Source organism: Netta rufina (assembly GCF_964035555.1).
Source record: "Netta rufina genome assembly, chromosome: 1".
Lineage (NCBI taxonomy): Eukaryota > Metazoa > Chordata > Aves > Anseriformes > Anatidae > Netta > Netta rufina.
This window is the reverse complement of record NC_140123.1, coordinates 12,221,025-12,238,478: the sequence shown is the minus strand read 5'-3', so window position 1 is coordinate 12,238,478 and position 17,454 is coordinate 12,221,025. Positions and strand designations below refer to the sequence as shown.

The following is a 17,454-nucleotide window of genomic DNA, read 5'->3' as shown; positions in this document are numbered from 1 at the left end:
AACAAGCCTGGGAGGGTGCGATGGAGATCTGTCCCCTTCTTGTGGGCAGCCCCTTGTGTTGGTATCGCCAGTGTGGCTGCAGTCCCACAGCCTGTCCTCAAGGCAATTACAGCCAGCACTGATGTATTTGTGTGTTCTGGGCTTGTTCTTGCAGCCCAGCACTAGCTGCTCAGTGAGAAAGCTCAGGAATGGAAGGTTTGTTCTGTCTGCTGATCAGCTAAAACTGATGTCTTTCAGCTCTCAGAGCAAGTAGAACAGATGTACTCGCTCTGGGCTCATCATTCTTCATCCAATTTTCTCTCAGTTAACATCTCTGCCATGTGACACTTCTTCATTTTTTTTTTTAAGCCAGCTCACTGAGAAGTTCTTCGAGGTCCTGATTGTTCTTCCAATTTTCTTTGACCTTTCTGAGATGTGGCTTTGCCTTTGAAAATGCAGATAAGTTCACAGTATTACCTTAAACAGCAGCATGAGTGTGCTCTGCACACCGGGCTGTTCCTTGCACACCTGAGCATCTCGTGGCACTCGGGTTGACACAAGACAGGGAGAACTCCCAAGTCTTAATACCTACTGAGGTTTGAGCTGAACACCTTATTTCTTCTAAGAATGAGAAGTTTGTTCCACAGTGCTCCAGGACAAATGTAAGAGAATAAGCACTGCAGTGGGAACTAACACGTTTCTGGTACCTCTGTGATACGGGAGACAAGTACCTGGGCTCCCCGACGTTCTCGCAGGAAGGGGTTGCATCAGTGAGCTTTAAGAGGCTGAAAATAAGCATTTCAGGATTTGGGAGTGGATCTGCCACCCGTGGGGTTGTGCTCCCGATGCGTATTTCAATTTTCCCCGCTAGAATGGATCGCCGCATAGATCCATCATCACTCCTACCGCTGCTTGCTCTCTGCCTCTGTGTGCGCATCGACTCAAATTTAGGAGCTAAATTTCTGTGGTGATGGAAAAACACTTTGTGATAGCTACAATTAGCACTCTTTTTTCTTTTTTTCTTTTTTCTGTGGGGAGTTTTTAGCAGGGTAGTAGGCGTCCGTCACGGGGAGGGAACGAATGGGAAGGACCCACATCATTTCTTGCGGTCTGTGCCTGCGGATTTCTTTTGGAGTGCAATTAACACTCAGTGTGTGTGCGTGCGTGTGGGTAATGAGGTAAATGAGACAACCACTGGGGATTCCTACTGAATGCGTGTGCAGTATTTTTCCTAAATCCTTTTCCAAAGTGGTACATAATAACTTTCATGATTTTTTTTTTTTTAATGTGTATTGAGCATTTCAGTATCTGGAGCTAGGATTAAATTTATACAACACTACAATTTATAGAATTTTCACTTCATAAACTAACTCTAAATAACTTTTGGCTGCTTTAGTTGGCTGGAATTTTAAATAAAATAAATTAAAATGCCACCCCTCACCCCCTTCAAAAGCCCAAAGCACTATTGGGTTCAAGTCCCCTACTGCCCCATCCCTGCCTGATCTCAAATCTGAAGCTGGTTAGGATTGATTTAGGGAATGTGCTTTTTGAGGGAATTTTTAGCAAATATACTGCCATGTGTTTTAGCATAAATTACTGATCAAGCAAGACCAGAAACGAGTAATTAAAAGTGAAAATGAGCTGGAAATTCATAGATAAGTTGTAATTTGGGATGGGAGTTTATAAACGCTTTGGAGCCAACGTTGCCAAAAGGGTTGCTAAAGGTGCGTAAGTCTCTCTTACAGATTTGGGAACTTGATTATTAATGTACAACGAGATTCTTGCTCCACAGTCCTAAAGGTGGTATCTTCTCTTATGCGCGTGGGCAAGTGAGGCTGTGCAGTTTATAGCACTTCTCTTAAGCTTTGCTGCTAATGCTCAAGGTTATCAGTCGGGGCTTTCATTTTGAGTTGGCTGTTGATTTACAGGGTAACGTCTGAAAGTTACTACGCTGGAAGCTTCAGAGTAGCTGTTGGAGAAGGGTTGGATCCCTTCCATCTGCAGTTGGGAAGTGATGCATGCGGCCAGCAGAGTTTCCAGCTACTTTCCTTAAGAACAATACCTTCGCCTGAAAGTTAAAGGTTGATTGTATTTAGTTGGGGATTGTAGGCACAGAATCACAGAATCGTCTAGATTGGAAGAGACCTCAAGATCATCAAGTCCAACCTCTGACCTAACACTAACAAGTCCTCCACTAAACCATATCGCTAAGTTCAACATCTAAACGTCTTTTAAAGACCTCCAGGGATGGTGACTCCACCACTTCCCTGGGCAGCCCATTCCAATGCCTCACAACCCTCTTGGTAAAGAAGTTCTTTCTAACATCCAACCTAAAATGCAGCAACAGACCGAACCAGAGCTTGGAAATTCATCATGTTGGCTTTATTTTGCTTCTTGCTGCTGTTCTGCGGACAGAGGAAAATCTGTTAGCAAGTCTCCACCTGCTTGGTTGGGCAGCCTTCAGAAAAACGTGGTTCTAGTCTTTGATTTTGCCTTTGTTCTTTGTGACCACTTTGTTTGTGTCCTCCCCTTTGAGGACAACACTGAGATCCACAATTCCTGTGATTCCTCTGATGTACAGCAAGATACTGTACAAGCACATGTCCCGTTCTCCATGATGGTTTGCTCCATCCATTGTAATGTTTTTTCCTTTAATATAAGTGGAATCAGTGGGTTTGCAATGGACTTGTGTAAAAGATACAAGAACACTTTCATGGCGTTCCCAGGACTCAAAGGTTAGGAAAGGGAGGAAACGCGCAGTTGCTTGCATAACCTTCGTTTGTTATCCATGGCGTGCATTGTTGAAGACTTTAGACAAGCCCATGTGGTTTGTTTTGTAAGATACATAACTCATGCATGACAGAAGGTATATGAAGTAGTTTTTTCCTTCCAAGACAGTGAATGGATGCCATCCCCGTCTTCAGTAGGCTTCCAGGATGAAATTCTTTTGAGCAAGTCTGCGTTCAAGCTAGCCAACCGCAAGTTCTCTGTAGTCAACGGAAAGAAAGACGTCGTTTACAACGTGATTTATTGTAATTTGTTTAAGGAAATGCCACGCTAGGTGAGAACACGATGTAGCTGAGCCGTGGAAGCCCTCGCTGCAGGACGTTGTGAGCGCTGTCGGAGGGGCAGCAACTGGTTGTTCAGAGCGGAGCTCACCTTCAGCTGTGCTGCAGTGAAAGCGTGTTTCTGTCTCGTTGGAAAGCTCTCTCTGTTTCTCCTCCAGTTACGAAGAGAGTTCAGAATACCCCGTCCAGATGTAGACCTCTAAAATTGAAGTAAACGCCGTCCCTCGGGCCGTGTTGGGTAGGATTAACTGCAATGCCAGTCGCTGACTTTGCCACCTTCACGTTACTTTATTCTAGCTGTGGTGCAAAGTGGCTTAGACTGGCTTTACGTAGAACATGTATATTGTTAGTAGGAAAACATATTGAAGAAAGATGTGATTTTTTCCCCCCTATCCTTTGCTGTAAATCACTGGAACTAGCCTCAGCGAGCTTTTCCATTGCTATCTCCCTGCCAACGCAGGAAGTGTGTCAGGCTTTGGTTATGCGTAACACATGTTCGGTGAGAGCGGGGCTGTAGAGAGAGGCATCGCTTTTTAAGCTTTAGGCATTCATTGAAGCTATTTTTTAAAACTTTTGCTTTTAAGGCACTTCTTGGTTAGTGGATGATAGCTTAGGAGCACTAAATCACGGGGAAAACATCTGCCTGAGCACCTCCTGAGTAGTTCAGGGCACCGTCCTGCCGCTCGGTCCCACCCCTCGCGCGGCGGAGCTCTCCTGTTTCAGCCTCTTCACGTGGGGCTGCCCACAAGAAGACCGGTTCGTAGGAAACGCAGAGATGTCTCATGATGGGAGCCCTCCTTCCCAGCTCACCGGACTGCGACTGCTATTAAATTACAGCCCATATTGTATAAGCCACCAGATGGGGAAGATAATTGACCCGTGGTCACAGAAGGCTTGGCTAGATGTGAACCGGTGATGCTGCAGTGGATGCAAACAAACAATCCATCTGTTTGCTGTCATCTGTGAAGACCTGACCATATGTGTTGCTCTGTGTCACCACTTTGGGCTCTGTTATAGCCTGACACAGAGTCACACATCACATTCCTGCAGGTGTACTGAAGTAGAAGCTTCCAGGGCAGAAAATCCAAAGTGGCTGAACTCGGTGCCAAGTCCAGGAGGGGCCAAAGCTTCACACTATCACAGAGAGCAAGCAGGGGGACTTAGGGTGTCTGAGAAGTAGGAAAATCTTAGGGGGAACAATTCTGACTGTGTCGAAATTCTGGTTTTTGGCTATCCTAGTTGCATGTGTGTGTCTGTGGGAAATGGGCTTCCTTTCTCCTCTGGAGCTGACGACGAACAAAGGCACAAAAGGCTGGTTCTGGAGGATGAATGATGCTCTTGTCCATAGGCATGGTCATTCCAGGGCAGCCCAGCGAGTGACTGGAATTCAGCCCCCGCCGTCAACTTGTTTTTGTAAGACTCCAGTTTCCAGGGCTGTAACTGCTGTATATTTCATGAGAATTACAAGCTTTTTAATCTGTTTTAAGAGATGGAAAATCTTGGTCCCCTCCCTCCAGGCTCTAGCCATTAAGTCCCTTTCTGTACCTCCCCCGTCAAGGAAACAGAAACACTGAGTAGCCAAACTCTGGGTTGCAAAATATTGATTTCATGCAAATTAGATGGGGGGAAAAAGCCAGATGCAGTTGGTTTTCTGTCTCCTTTACACGGGAAATAATACTCCCTGAGTGCTTCTCTAGTTAGAAGAGAGCAAAGACAGCAATCGTAGCTAATTTTTATTATGTAGAGGTACCTGAACGTCTGAATATGAAGTAATGGGAAGTGAAGGAAATCTCTGGAAGTGTTTATGATTGCCATCTACTAGGAATGGAAAATTGAGGAGAAAAAGAAAATGGCCTTCAGATGTTCCTCAATAATATTTTCAGCTCCTCCTGATCAACTGCTGCGTTTCTCCTAGCTACAAAGTGCAAGAGTTCTCCTTTGGCTGACTAAAACCGGGTAAGAGGTGGTTATTTATTTTTCCTGTAGTTTTAGTTTTGTAGATCGAAGCACGAATCGGGCAGGAATGAACAAGCATGGTATTTAAAAGGAGCAGTCAGATTGGTGACTGCATGTAGCACCTGCCAAGATCTGATTTTTTCCGTAGATGTTTTTGCATCGAATGAAATGTCTTCTTTCCCCCATGTGTGATTGTTTATTGGTTGTAACTATATAATTATTTATGTCTTGACTCCTTGTCATACACACCAGTCATCTCCTAACTGAAGTTCCTGGTAACAGAGACACTTTTCTGTGGCTTATTTTGGTTGGCAGAATTTTTAATTCATTGGTCAGAGCCTTTTTCTGTTATTTTTTCAGACTGATGGTAAGAACTTCACTGACTGAGTTTAAGGTTTTCCTTGAAAATTGTAATCTCTTTTCCCTTATCTGTTTGCTAAACAAAGCACAGTAAAAGCAAAGAGAGGAGAGAGTGAGGCTAGAGTGCTGTCCAAAGTTTTTGAGCAGCCAATGGAGAACAGAACTGTTGTCTTTCAAGATCCCTTGGCTCCAAGGAAGGTTCTGTATTAAAAATTGTTGGACTTGTTTGAATAGATAATATCGGCAGTCTTCTGTGCCAGGGACTGTTGCTGTGTCGAGTCAATGACGACTTTCTGCCGGAGCCTAACACGAGAATTGTCTCGAGGCACCAAGCCATGCAAACTTGAAGAGACAAGCCAGCCGTGGTTGGGCGAGTGGCCCTCAACAATGCGTTCCTTTGAGCTTCTGAGCTTTGCCTTGTCTTTGTGCAGCAAGGGCCCACGGGACTCAGCAGCCTGAAGAGACTGCTCTTCTCCACCAGAAGCTTGGGTCTGAGTGGAGAAGTCTCTCTGTGGAGAAACAAAGCAGAAAACCCCAAGGAAATACTGCAAGGTGGCTGCTTCCTCCTCCGGAGGAGTTCCTTTACTACCCAGCTGTCTATATTATTATTTTTTATTTGTAACACACTCGTCTCAGTTTCTTTCTAAAGATTTTTCAAGGCGGTGGGAAGGAAGCAAGTGGATTTCTCAAGCCTTTTTATACTTTCTCAAAGCACACACGGTAGGTAGAGATCACAATTGGTGATTTGTTTTTTTGGACTAGGAAAGCACAGCTGAAAGGCAGCTGCGGCGTGTGTTGTATGTGATTATCTAGAGTGCTGTAATCATCTGTTGTCAGAACATTTTATTGATAAATGCCTCTTGTGATGTTTTTTTTTTTGACCAAACTAGGAAGCCTTCTTTGGTTGTATGCTTTCTTAGGAGCTGAATAAGTTTGATGTGGTCTTGAACAGTATGTTTGATTCTCCGTGTGCTATTCTGAAATGATCCATGAGCCCATGGTGTTTTGTGTTTTTCCCCTATTCAACTTCTAATATCCCAAAAAGGGTAAGACACAAAGCATTTCCCTGCGATTAATATCTTGCTGGTCTGAATGTCTAACAGTTTTCCAAAGCATCTGGTCATAATCCTCAGAAAAATCCCCGCGCCTCAGACATGCAGAGATACTGCTGTTCTTTCTGCTGTGGTATTCTTAATGATTCAAAAATAAGCAACATAGTCCATTTACTTGCTCAATTTGTGTTTTATTACATTTCCAGTAGGATACTTAGTACATAAATCTTCTCAGAGTACACTCGAAATAGCCACAAGTGGCAGCTGAAAATCTTGCCAAAGTAGCACAGCATTTGCAGTCTAGAGGAGGATTTATCAAGTAAGCACAGCCACTGCTTCACGGCTCTCTTAATTGAGCATTAGGAAGGCAGAAGCATCTTGGCAGCAAAATGCTAGGAAAAAACGTGCCCTCAAAATTTACCCCATCTCTGGTGTAATAAGTGCTTCATTTAGAGAGGAAATCAGTGTACCAATGAAAAATTATCTGAAAGAAGCTTGTGGGTTTCGATTCTGCACATATTAGTGGCAATTCTGCAGCTTTTGTTAACACAGGCTGGACAAAAGTAGGCCTCCATGTGTTTTCTAAGGTGAGTGGAGAAAGAGCTTCTGTATCTGTTTTATTTTAGGGTTTTTCACACCATCGCTGGCATAATGATGCATCCTCATACACCTAACGGTGGTGGCACTGTCCTTTGTTGATTGGCATGTATGGCAACAGTTGTAAAAGAGGCAAGGGTTGTGGGGTGGCAATTCAGGGGAAGCAGCAGGTGGATGTGGACTGAGACAACCAAAAGGCAGTTTGAAGGAGAAAGGTGTAGGTTACTGTGATTTACTACTTCAATTTACAAATAAAATAATAAAAAAATAAATCAATTATGCAAAAATAATCCTATGGCTAAGCCTTTGCAGAAAGACTGATGTTATCCTCTGAGACAGGAGGAACCTAAAGCTGAGACAGCTCTAACCCTAAAGCTGTCGCTGGTAACTCAGGTAACAAGCCCTGTGCTTTGAGATTGTGCCTGTTTGAATGAAGTTGATGCAATTTTTGGATCTGAGTGTGCTCATCTTTTGCTGTTTCTGCACACAGTAAGTTTGGAGCTCTCTGGAAAGTACAGGCTGACTTCTCTGTGGGATGTGCGGGAGACAGGGCACCACTACACTGGGCACAGTGAGACCCAGGAGCTGGTTTTCACCCTGCCATACAGATATCTGCATCAGAGTGGGTTATCCTTGTTCTCAGTCATCCTAAAGGTGAATCTTCCAGGTCTCCTTTTCACTGGCTGTACAGAGAGCCTGTGGTGACTAGCTCAGACGTAGATCTGTGGTTTTAGGTGAAATAGATACTCCTGCAGCGTGCTGGCTGCCCTGCCTGCAGAGCAGCACGAGTGCTGATTCAGGAGGGCACTTAGTCATCTGCCAGCCCTTGAGAGAAAGGCAAAAAAAAAAAAAAAAAGGCACAGATTGGATAACTACAAGCAGATTCCCAGGTAGTCCATTACAATTGGAAGCATCAGACAAATGTTTTCCTGTCGGAGATAAAAACCTTTCCTTGGCTATTGAGTTTCAAATCCACAAAGTTTTTTCCATAATTTGAGAACAGCTTATTTTTACACACAGAGAGGTAGCAGGTTTCATTCTTACATACACAAATGCACAAATTCTTGTGCCCCCAGCACGTATCCTGCCTGCTGCTGACCGGCGCACGATCACGAGACAGACGTGCCAGACCCGTGAGTTCAGGGGCTGCAGATGCAAAGGCTTTTTTTGTGCACATAATGTTTGTCTGTATGCCCAGGTTAAATATGTTTACGTCAGGGGACCAGGTAAGAGCCCAGTTTCCTGCTGTAGGAAACAGAACAGGGCTGTGTGTTGCTGGAACAGATGCAGCTCCAAGCCTGGAGAGCTCGGCTTTTGGATAGGCAGAGCAGACGTGGTTTGGGGGGAAGGAATAATGCAGGAGCAGGGTGGTCAGTGTAGGCCTGGATGTGGCTTTATACATAATTAATCTATTCACAAAGTGCAAAAATCCTTTGGAGCATGTAGGAGGTTAGCGAAGAGAGATTAACACAGAGGGGGGGAAAACGACAATAATTTTTAATTGTCGTGCATTTTAATTTTGTCTAAAACAGAAAGGATTCATTTTGTTCGTTCTGGTTGTGGTTCAGAATAAAGGAGTCTACGCAGAACTGGGGAGAGACGGTTACACAGCCATTTGTTAACACACCTGCAGTCTCCCCTTGAAAAAAAAAATGCATAAAGACAAAAAAACCCCACAACTTTGTCTGTGTTTGGGTTTCAGGACTCAAGTGTTCAGGAGAAAGTAGAAGAGAATAATTAGAAAATGGGTAGGAGCGGCCCCAGGTGCTCTCTTAGCACACTTTGTCCTGAGGCTGCTGGTTTGCTACCAGAAAGTTTGAGCTGTGGATGTTGGTGTCAGGGCCAAAGGTACTGTCCCAAATCACAGAAGGGTTTGGGTTGGACGGGATCTTAAATGTCATCTAACTCCAACCCCCTGCCATGGGCAGGGATGTCACCCACTAGACCAGTTCACCAAGCCTGGCATTGAATGCCCTCAGGGATGGGGCATCCACAGCTTCTCTGGGCAGCCTGTGCCAGGGCCTCACCACCCTCACAGTGAAGAATTTCTTACTTATTTATAATCTAAATCTTCCTCTTTTTAGCACCTTTCCTGTGAAGACAGGCTGAGGGAGTTGGGGTTGTTGGAGTTGGGGAGGAGAGAAGGCCCCAGGGAGACCTCACAGCGGCCTGTCAGGGCCTGAAGGGGGCTACAGGACAGCTGGGGAGGGACTCTGTGTCAGGGGGTGTGGTGATAGGACATGGGGGGATGGCTTTAAACTAAAAGAGGGGAGGTTTAGGTTGGATTTTAGGAGGAAATTCTTCACTCAGAGGATAGTGAGGCCCTGTCCCAGGCTGCCCAGAGAAGCTGTGGATGCCCCATCCCTGGAGGTGCTCAAGGCCAGGCTGGATGGGGCTTTGGGCAACCTGGGCTGGTGGGAGGTGTCCCTGCCCATGGCAGGGGGTTGGAGCTGGGTGGGCTTTAAGGTCCCTTCCAGCCCAACCATTCTGTTCTGTGATTTAAAAAAAAAAAAACAACATTAAGCTAGCCCAGGCATCTTGTCTGAACCAGATATGGGAGCAATTATGTGAGCCGCTCTGCTGGCAGGTTTGACAGGAGGCGGTGATCCTGGCTCAGCCGCAGCCAGGGCAGGATGTGTGCTGTCATCCTGGCCATGCAGCACAGCTGGTAGGTAAAAGCCCGCAGGAAATACAAGAAGAAAACCTGTCAGTTGTTCTGTTCACAGGCACAGGGAAACTCTAAATGCAGAATTTGAGGCACCCTCTCAGGTACCGTGGCCCAGCACCCAGCGATGCTCAGAGCTCTGGGCCCTGCACGTGGATTTCTGGCACCAGGCTCACTCTGCACCCCCTGAGCTGGCTGCAGCCACACAGGGTTAGCTGCCTGCGTGAGTCGTGCAGGAACATGAATCGGGAGAGGGATTTTCTGGCTGCTGCTTTAGGAAGCAGCACGAACACATGGCTGGAGAGGCTTGGCAGGAGCACGCTGTCCTGAATCCCAACATGAAGGCGTGAGGGATGAGGCGAGGAGCAGCCCTACCCCCTTAGCAGGACCTGAAGCTCCTTGCCTGCCCCCGTCCACGTGAGCAAAGTCACTTTCTTCCTGAGATCTGAAGGGTTTGCCCGTAGCAAAGGGTTTTCCTGCCTTTGGCACCGTAAGTGGGAGGGTTGGAGAGAGCTCTGCTTCCTCAGCTGGGGGCGGGTGGGGTGGAGCTGACACCGTCTGGGATCCTGAGCTACGAGGAGCAGCTGTGAAACGTCGTGAGTGTGGGTTTGATCTGCCAAGTCACTGCTCGAGAGCAGGACAAAGGTGGGTGGTGGCATGAAGTCCTCGCACCCTCCCCGAGCTGAGGCAGGGCTGGGTTAGGTGCCGAGGTGCCTGCTCACTGATGGGTGCAATGGGGAGATGATGTTGCTTGGTAAAAGAAGGCAAATAAAGATCATTCTGGTGTGTAACTAACCTCATCATCCTCCTGGAGATTCAGTTACCAAGCATCGTATTTTTGTGAGAAAAAAGATACTGAGGACCTAGTTTAGCTTAGAGGCAAGGCAAACTAGCCCACAGGTTTTTGGTGCTTGTGTTCGTTACGGAAATCAGTGCTGGCTGTGATGGACACGGCCAGTGTGTGGCTCTGCATCAGAGCGGCCCCATCTGAAGTAACACGGTTCTGCCCAGCTCTGGCCCCAATCTTCATTGCAGATCTCGGGGCACTGATCTTTTAGTTTTTTTTCCACTGAAAATTTAAAAACCTGGGGCTCAAAGAGGTGCAGCATCTCACTTACAGGTGTGTGTGATTGCTGAGGCATCAGGAGCCAGCCTGCCTCTCAAGGCTGCTGGACCGGCGTCCCTGAGCTCACCTACCTGCTTCCTTGCCTCCCGGTAGCCCTTACTTTTGTTTTGCAAGATGTGCAGAGGGCTAAATTTACATTTTCTTTAAGTCCAAGAGTGTTATTTTTAGAGCCTTGAAAATAGGCTAAAGTACATCAAAAGGATTTTTCTGACAGCTGATGAGCCGTTATGGGGCGGGGGACACACACGCAGTGGGATGAGGAGGCTTTCGCATCATTTCCTTACTCATACAAGGGCAGAGGGTCCCTCCAGGGAGCTAGTGGTATCCCAGAGCTGCACGTGGCTACTTCATCATCCCCTCCTTTTCCTCCCCTTGATCCGTTTCCAAAAATGTTCTGTTCTTATCCACCCATTTCTCTTCCCTCCTGTAGCTGCCCGTCCTTTAGTGCTGCCCCAGATGTCTTCCCCGTGCCCGCTGCCTGCGTTGTCAGCTGTACAGATTGTGTTTCCCCAAAATCGATCTGAAGGAGCCGTCGGTGGAGGCGGGTTTCAGCAAAATGCCTACTGCTCGTTTCTAGGTTTCTGCCAGGATGGTTTCAGGTGTTCCTGTTCCAGCTCGGAGGCTCCTTCAAGGTCTAGAGTTAGGCAGACGCCACAAAGACCAGCACACTGGAGAAGTGTTTGGGCTGGGCTTTCTGACCGTGTCTATCACAGCCTCTGGGAGGGGTGAATGTTATATCCCTGGGGGATGTGTGTGCACGGGCTTTGCAACCATCAGGAAAGCAGTCCGGGAAGCCCTGAGGTGCGTCGTGTGCCCGAGGTCAGCTGGAGGATGGTAAAAACAATGATTTAGCCCTTAACTCTGCGGAAAAGATCAAAATAAAGCATGTGGGGGGAACAAAAGGCAAAAAGCCTCGATCCTTGAGTGCTGTGCTTGCAGGAGGTCATCTGTCCACTGCCCTGTGTGGAAGCAAGCGCGGATTTGGATCGCTAACCCCTTCCCCTGACCCTGGGGACTCCGTGTGTCAAAGAGCGTGAGTGAGCAGCTGGATTTTATTAGGCGTAGACGAGCCAGTTTTTAAACCAAAAAAGGCTTTCAGCTTTGTCTTTGACAGGATGGTGTGGACACAGATCTGTCTTCCCTCCCCTGCTTTCAGTGCGGTGCAGAGCCCACCTGAGCGCTGCCCACCTGCTGACCGCAGCAGCTCTTTGCCGTTCTGAGTGCTTTCTCTGTACCTTACCTCATGCTCATTTTGGCTTGAGACAGAGCTCCGTCCTCTGAATGTTTACTGCTGGACCTGCTCCCACCAACATCTGCAGGAGAGCGGTGAGCCCAGCTGGTGGCCGGGGCCATCCCGCAGCAGCTGCTGCCCGTTTGGGCACGGACCTGCCCGGAGGAGTTGTGCACCGCGTCCCGAACGGGGTTCTCACTCACGTCCTTCCAAGATAAAAGGCAGCAAAGACGCCCACCGCTCAAGGACTAATTAGCGAGGAGCCTCTGTCTCATTTGGCATAATCCGGAGGACATCTGGGTGACGCCGAGTTTCAGCCCGGCTGATGTCAAGGCTGCTCTTGGAGCGCAGAAGTTGCTGCAGAGGAGCTGGGGCTGGGGCTGCATCACAGGCTGTCAGTCAGGGCTCTGATGGGGCGTGTGATCTTTGGCCAACACAGCTGTGCTGACGAGAAGTCCCCAGCACAGTTATACCAGCAAAGCCCTGTTTTCACCGGTATTGCTTTGGGGGGGCAGAGGGAAGAGAAGTTTTCCTGCGAGTTCAGCGCTGACCTCCCTCTGTCCGTCCCCCACACCCCAGCCCTGCTGCACTGGCAGCCTCCCAGGTGAGAGCTGGTGTAAGTGGGTGCGTTCCTGTACTGCTCTTCCTGCTAGGAAGTCAGCTCCACGCTTGCTCTTTTGTCTTTTTTTTATTATTGTATTTTTTTAAGTCACTTGAATGCTTTTTTTTTTTTTTTAAACGTACATCTTGTTCTCAAGAAGGCTTTGATCTCGGTAATCTTTTCATCTATCCATCAGTCTGCTGTGTGAAAATGCCCGAGCGTGCTTTTATTGTGGCGTGGGATTTCTTTGGGTTTTGTTTTCCTTTCTCTGCATAGTTTAGAGAATTTTTCCTCCCCGAGGCTCTCCCTCTGGCTTGATCCTACATGAAAGTTGACCGCAGATGTGTCAGGCTCTAAGTGCCACTTTAGGCCGTGTCTTTGAATCTTCTTTGTAGGGATTTCCTGATACCAAATTAAACCAATTCTTTCTCCTTCCTCACGTTAAGATAAAGGAGGCGTTTTGGCCAGGTCTGCACATTTTTGTGAGCAGCCGTGAGCGCTCTCTGCCTATCTCCACCAGGAAGGATGCACGCCAGCTTTAAATCCAAACTCTTGTGGCTGTTACAGGATGAGGCAGAGATGGACTAGCTTACCTGCTCTTCTCTGCCTGTGTTATGAGGTTGAGCAATGTGGCTGACTGTGGTTTTTTGTCTGATTCAGGGCATTACTATTCAGATCCATCTACGCTTGGCCACGTAGACTTAGCCTTAAACTTGGTCTTGCCTGCTTCTTACCTGATGTCCAAACCTATGGCTATGCTTCTATAGTTAGGGATGTGCTTTCTTAAAATGGCCATCTCCTTGTGCTGTGCTGTTCCAGAGAAAACTCCTGTTGAAATGCAGTTATATCAGTGAGAAGTAACGCCCTGTGCTTAACTTCCACCCAAGGGAGGATGGAGGAGGGGGTGTTTGTCAGACACCCCTTACCCCAGACACCCCAGAAAACCTGATGACCTTTTTACAAGTTACGACTACTGAGCCAAATCAAGGGCTTTGCAGTTTTTGGACCCTCGCTGGGGACATGGATGTGATAAGTTGTCTACTGTCACTCTCCTTAACGTAAACTACAATTTTCTCTTTGTAGTAGTCGATAGCATCATGGTATTGGCTGATCACTTTTAATCAATCCCTTTGGTTCTGCGTGTAGCTGTGTGGACAGAGAGTTTAGCTTGTGATGGTGTCTAGGCTGAGGAGGAGGAGGTTGGGGTGTGAAAGCCAGCAGGTAAGTGTGCTGCCAGAGCACACAGCCTGCTCCAGCAGCTTCTCCGTCACAAGCATCCTCACTTAAACACTTCTGCATGGCCCAGTGGCATGCTCCAAGGTTGCAGGGCTGTGCCAAGGTCTCTCATGCTCAGTGTTGACCTTACAGAGGCTGAGACACTGGGCAGTACCTCAGGATCCTTGAATATTTGTTGTTCTTGACGTTGTTGGCCTGTTGCAGGTAGGTGTAAACTTCTCACTGTATGAAAAAGTAATGATTTTTTTTTTCTGCCTCTTTTTACGCAGGTCCTGAGGGAGACTAATAAATTAGCTGAAATGGAAGAGCCACCCTTGCTACCAGGAGAAACCATTAAAGATATGGGTAAGTGAAGAGTAAATTTCCTGTTTGCTTGACCAAATAGAAGATCACAGAGCAAAATGCCCTGCTGGTCATTGACCAACAATAGCAAATTGCTGATGTTTTGTGATCAGATTGTTTCATTAATCATTGCGCATCGTGTGAGCCATGGTAACTGTGTGGTTCCTCTTGGCGTGGAGCAAGTACAACACTATTCAATCTTCCCTTCCTCTGAAAGTGATATTGAAGAACATAACTTCAGTCTTAAAAAAAACAACAAACACAAACACACTTGTCTAACCCCCCAAAAAAGCCAACCCCCCAAACCAGAACATCTCAATGCTCAGTTCTTTTCTCTGCTGCTTTCCTAAAGACTCTGAACTCTTCCTCTAACCACGGGCTGCAGGCTGACATCTAACTCACTCCACGGGCACAGTTAACTCTGACAGCAAGACTGTGATCTGTTCCTGGGAATGGTTTCGTGTGTCTTTCTTCCATATGGATTCTTGTATCTAACAAAGACTGAGCTTCTTAGATTTCCCGTTGGTAGCAGCACTAGTACAGCCCCTCTTTCACTCTTGGCATCCATTCTCCCGAGCAGCGAAGGAATTTAATACCTTGGAGGAGCCTGTTCATCAGATGGATGCTGCTGGAATCATACAACCCTGGTAGGGTTAAAGTCAAGTCGCCAGGCATATGATACTACGTGTGTAGGTGTGAGGGTAACTAACTAAAATTGTTTCCTTAGGAAACCAAGCTAATAAAATGTAAACGCGAAGCATGGTGTGCTTTGTAAGTTGGTAAGACCAGCTTGAGATCTTGCCTAGGCTTCCTTACCTGGAAAACGTTTTTCTAGCTACTTTTCCCCTTTACTGAGAAGTCAGATGCATGTGCACATTTTTCTTATTGGATGATGACGATGATGATTATTATTACTGCTATTATTACTTCAGAACATTTGGAAACTGCTCTTTCAATAAAGAGAACTGTAGTGGAAAAGCCAGGCAGGGTGCCCTCACTCTTATTATGTGTTTCATGAGGCTGCTTTCAAACCCCTGTCAATCTACTCTTTGAAAAAAGTGATTAATAATCAGCCAGTAATGAAGTATTGGTTTAATTAGAGCTGAAACATTTTGTGTTTAATAGCCCTTCCAACAGCGACGTTTCAATTTAAGTAAATAATGAAGTCACTAGCATATTTATTTATTTATATTTTAATCCCGAAATTCTGTGCTGCCTGTTTTGCTCCGAACTCGTCACTTCCCATCCCTTTTTCCCTTGAACTTTCTAGCTGAGGCTCTGAAAGGAACCAGAGCTGGCTCGGGCTGACGTTACCGCTGCCCTGCAGACCCTGCCTGCTGCTGATTTTTCAGGATTCCTCAGGAGTCAGCGGTGACTGTGTAGAAGCAGAGCTGATGTGAGGGTGAAATGAGTGCCCTAGAACCGAGGCAGTTTGCCTTCCTCCCTCTCTCCAGGCTGAATCTCGTGGGATAAAGGTGGAGGAAATTTGGGGTGTCAGGAAGAAGACCCAGCAACTTTGTGCCCCTCATGCATGGAGGCTGTCACCTGGCTGGGAGGTGAAGCTTTCTTTACGGATTTCACACAGCCCTTGCAAAATGAATCCCCTAGGGCTCGGAGGCTTAAGGTTATTAAAACGGCCCGGGGGTTTTTTGTTTTCTTTTCCAAATTTCATGGAGCTGGCAGCTATAGTCGGTGGCTCTCCTGAAAGGCTGCTTGTGTGTTCAAGGAGTGTTGCTCCTCGTCGGTGACAGCATCAGCCGTGGCCATGGCACAGCCAGCCAGCTGTTCAGGGACAGGAGGTGTGACGGGTCGTGGTGGGCGCCGGGGGCAGGGAACAACGCAAATGCTGGCGTTTTTAATTGATGGAAACCAGAAAGGCAGTCAGGAGAGGTGTTTGCTGGGGAAAACCAGCAGCACCTCTTGCCTTTCGCTGGCACAAGCGAGCAACGTTTGAGGCCGTTTATGAAGGGGACTGCTTTGAGTCTCCGTCACTCAGGTTCAGAAGGAATTGAATTGGTGCAGGGTAACTTGATCACTGGCTCAAGGCTTCACATCGCTGGCGATTGGGTGCTATCCAGATTTTTGGCTGCTGGAAGTCACTGTAGCTCCACTGGTTTCAATCAGGGCCGTTAGCAGGGCCTCTACATCCCAGGGCTGACTCTGTGTGTAAGGGCATACAGGAGGACCTCAGCATCCTAAAAGCCATCTGTAGGGGAGCTGCTTTCTCTTGCTCTTGATGGCACAAAACGGATTGCTGGCAGTCATTAGTTTTTCATGCAGATTGATGTCAGCTTCAAATACACGCATTCAGGCAGGAATTGCATCCACTTCTCTCACGCGATGATCTCAGCTACTGGTAGAGCATTGCTTGGTAAGTATGGCACCAAAGTTTGCTCCTAACGCTGACACCCCTACTGGGGTAGTGGCTCTGTGCAGGTGGGGGATTCCAGCTGATGGTGCTCGCCTGGAGTTTGACTTACAGCCAAACTCTTCTCAACAAAACTAAAATTTCCATCTTAGCTCTAGGCGAGCACCCCCGATTAAGCTTCTTTTCATTTCATGGTCTTGGAAGGTAGAACTCCCTGAGTGCTCTTGCTGTAATAATTTTCCTCCCATAAATTAATCATGAAATTAACTCTTTTTTTTTTTTTTTTAAGCTAAGGATGTCACGTACATCTGCCCCTTCACTGGAGCAATCAGAGGAACCCTCACTGTTACCAATTACAGACTCTATTTTAAAAGCATGGAACGGGTAAGCTTTTGTAACCATCTGCTTTTGTGGGTTGTTCAGTCTTCAGACCTAGGTGTGTTTTGTTTTGTTTGCTTTTTATTTTTTTGTGTTCTGTGCGAATCCTAGCTGTATGGTTGGGCATATTGGCATAAGGGAACAGAAGCTGGGTTTTTCACCCCCCTCCCCTTTTTAAACTCACAAATTTCAACTGTCTACAGGACCCTCCTTTTGTCCTAGATGCATCTTTAGGTGTAATCAACAGAGTGGAGAAAATAGGAGGTGCTTCCAGTCGTGGCGAGAATTCATATGGGCTGGAGATTGTATGCAAGGTAAATTTTTGTGTCTGTTTTACATTGGGGAAGGGGAAAATATATTTTAAAAGGTTTTCTCTATGATACTGTAAGAAGTTCTGGATGGGATACAAACCTTTTTTCAGGCTTTATGCTAGATAATGGCTTTATTCATGGTAGAAACCTAGGTCTGCATCCCAGTAATGCAGTCCTCAAGGCT

General features: G+C 46.8%; 1 protein-coding gene across 3 annotated transcripts in view; it reads left to right on the top strand.

Annotated features, from left to right (window-relative positions):
• Positions 1-17,454, top strand: part of MTMR2 (myotubularin related protein 2) — a 59,257-nt gene that overhangs the window by 20,818 nt on the left and 20,985 nt on the right. For all 3 annotated transcript variants that reach the window (XM_084299727.1, XM_084299728.1, XM_084299729.1), the window contains 3 exons: positions 14,141-14,216; positions 16,871-16,965; positions 17,163-17,273. In XM_084299727.1, the coding sequence (XP_084155853.1) occupies positions 14,141-14,216; positions 16,871-16,965; positions 17,163-17,273 (282 nt within the window). The remainder of the gene's footprint in view (positions 1-14,140; positions 14,217-16,870; positions 16,966-17,162; positions 17,274-17,454) is intronic.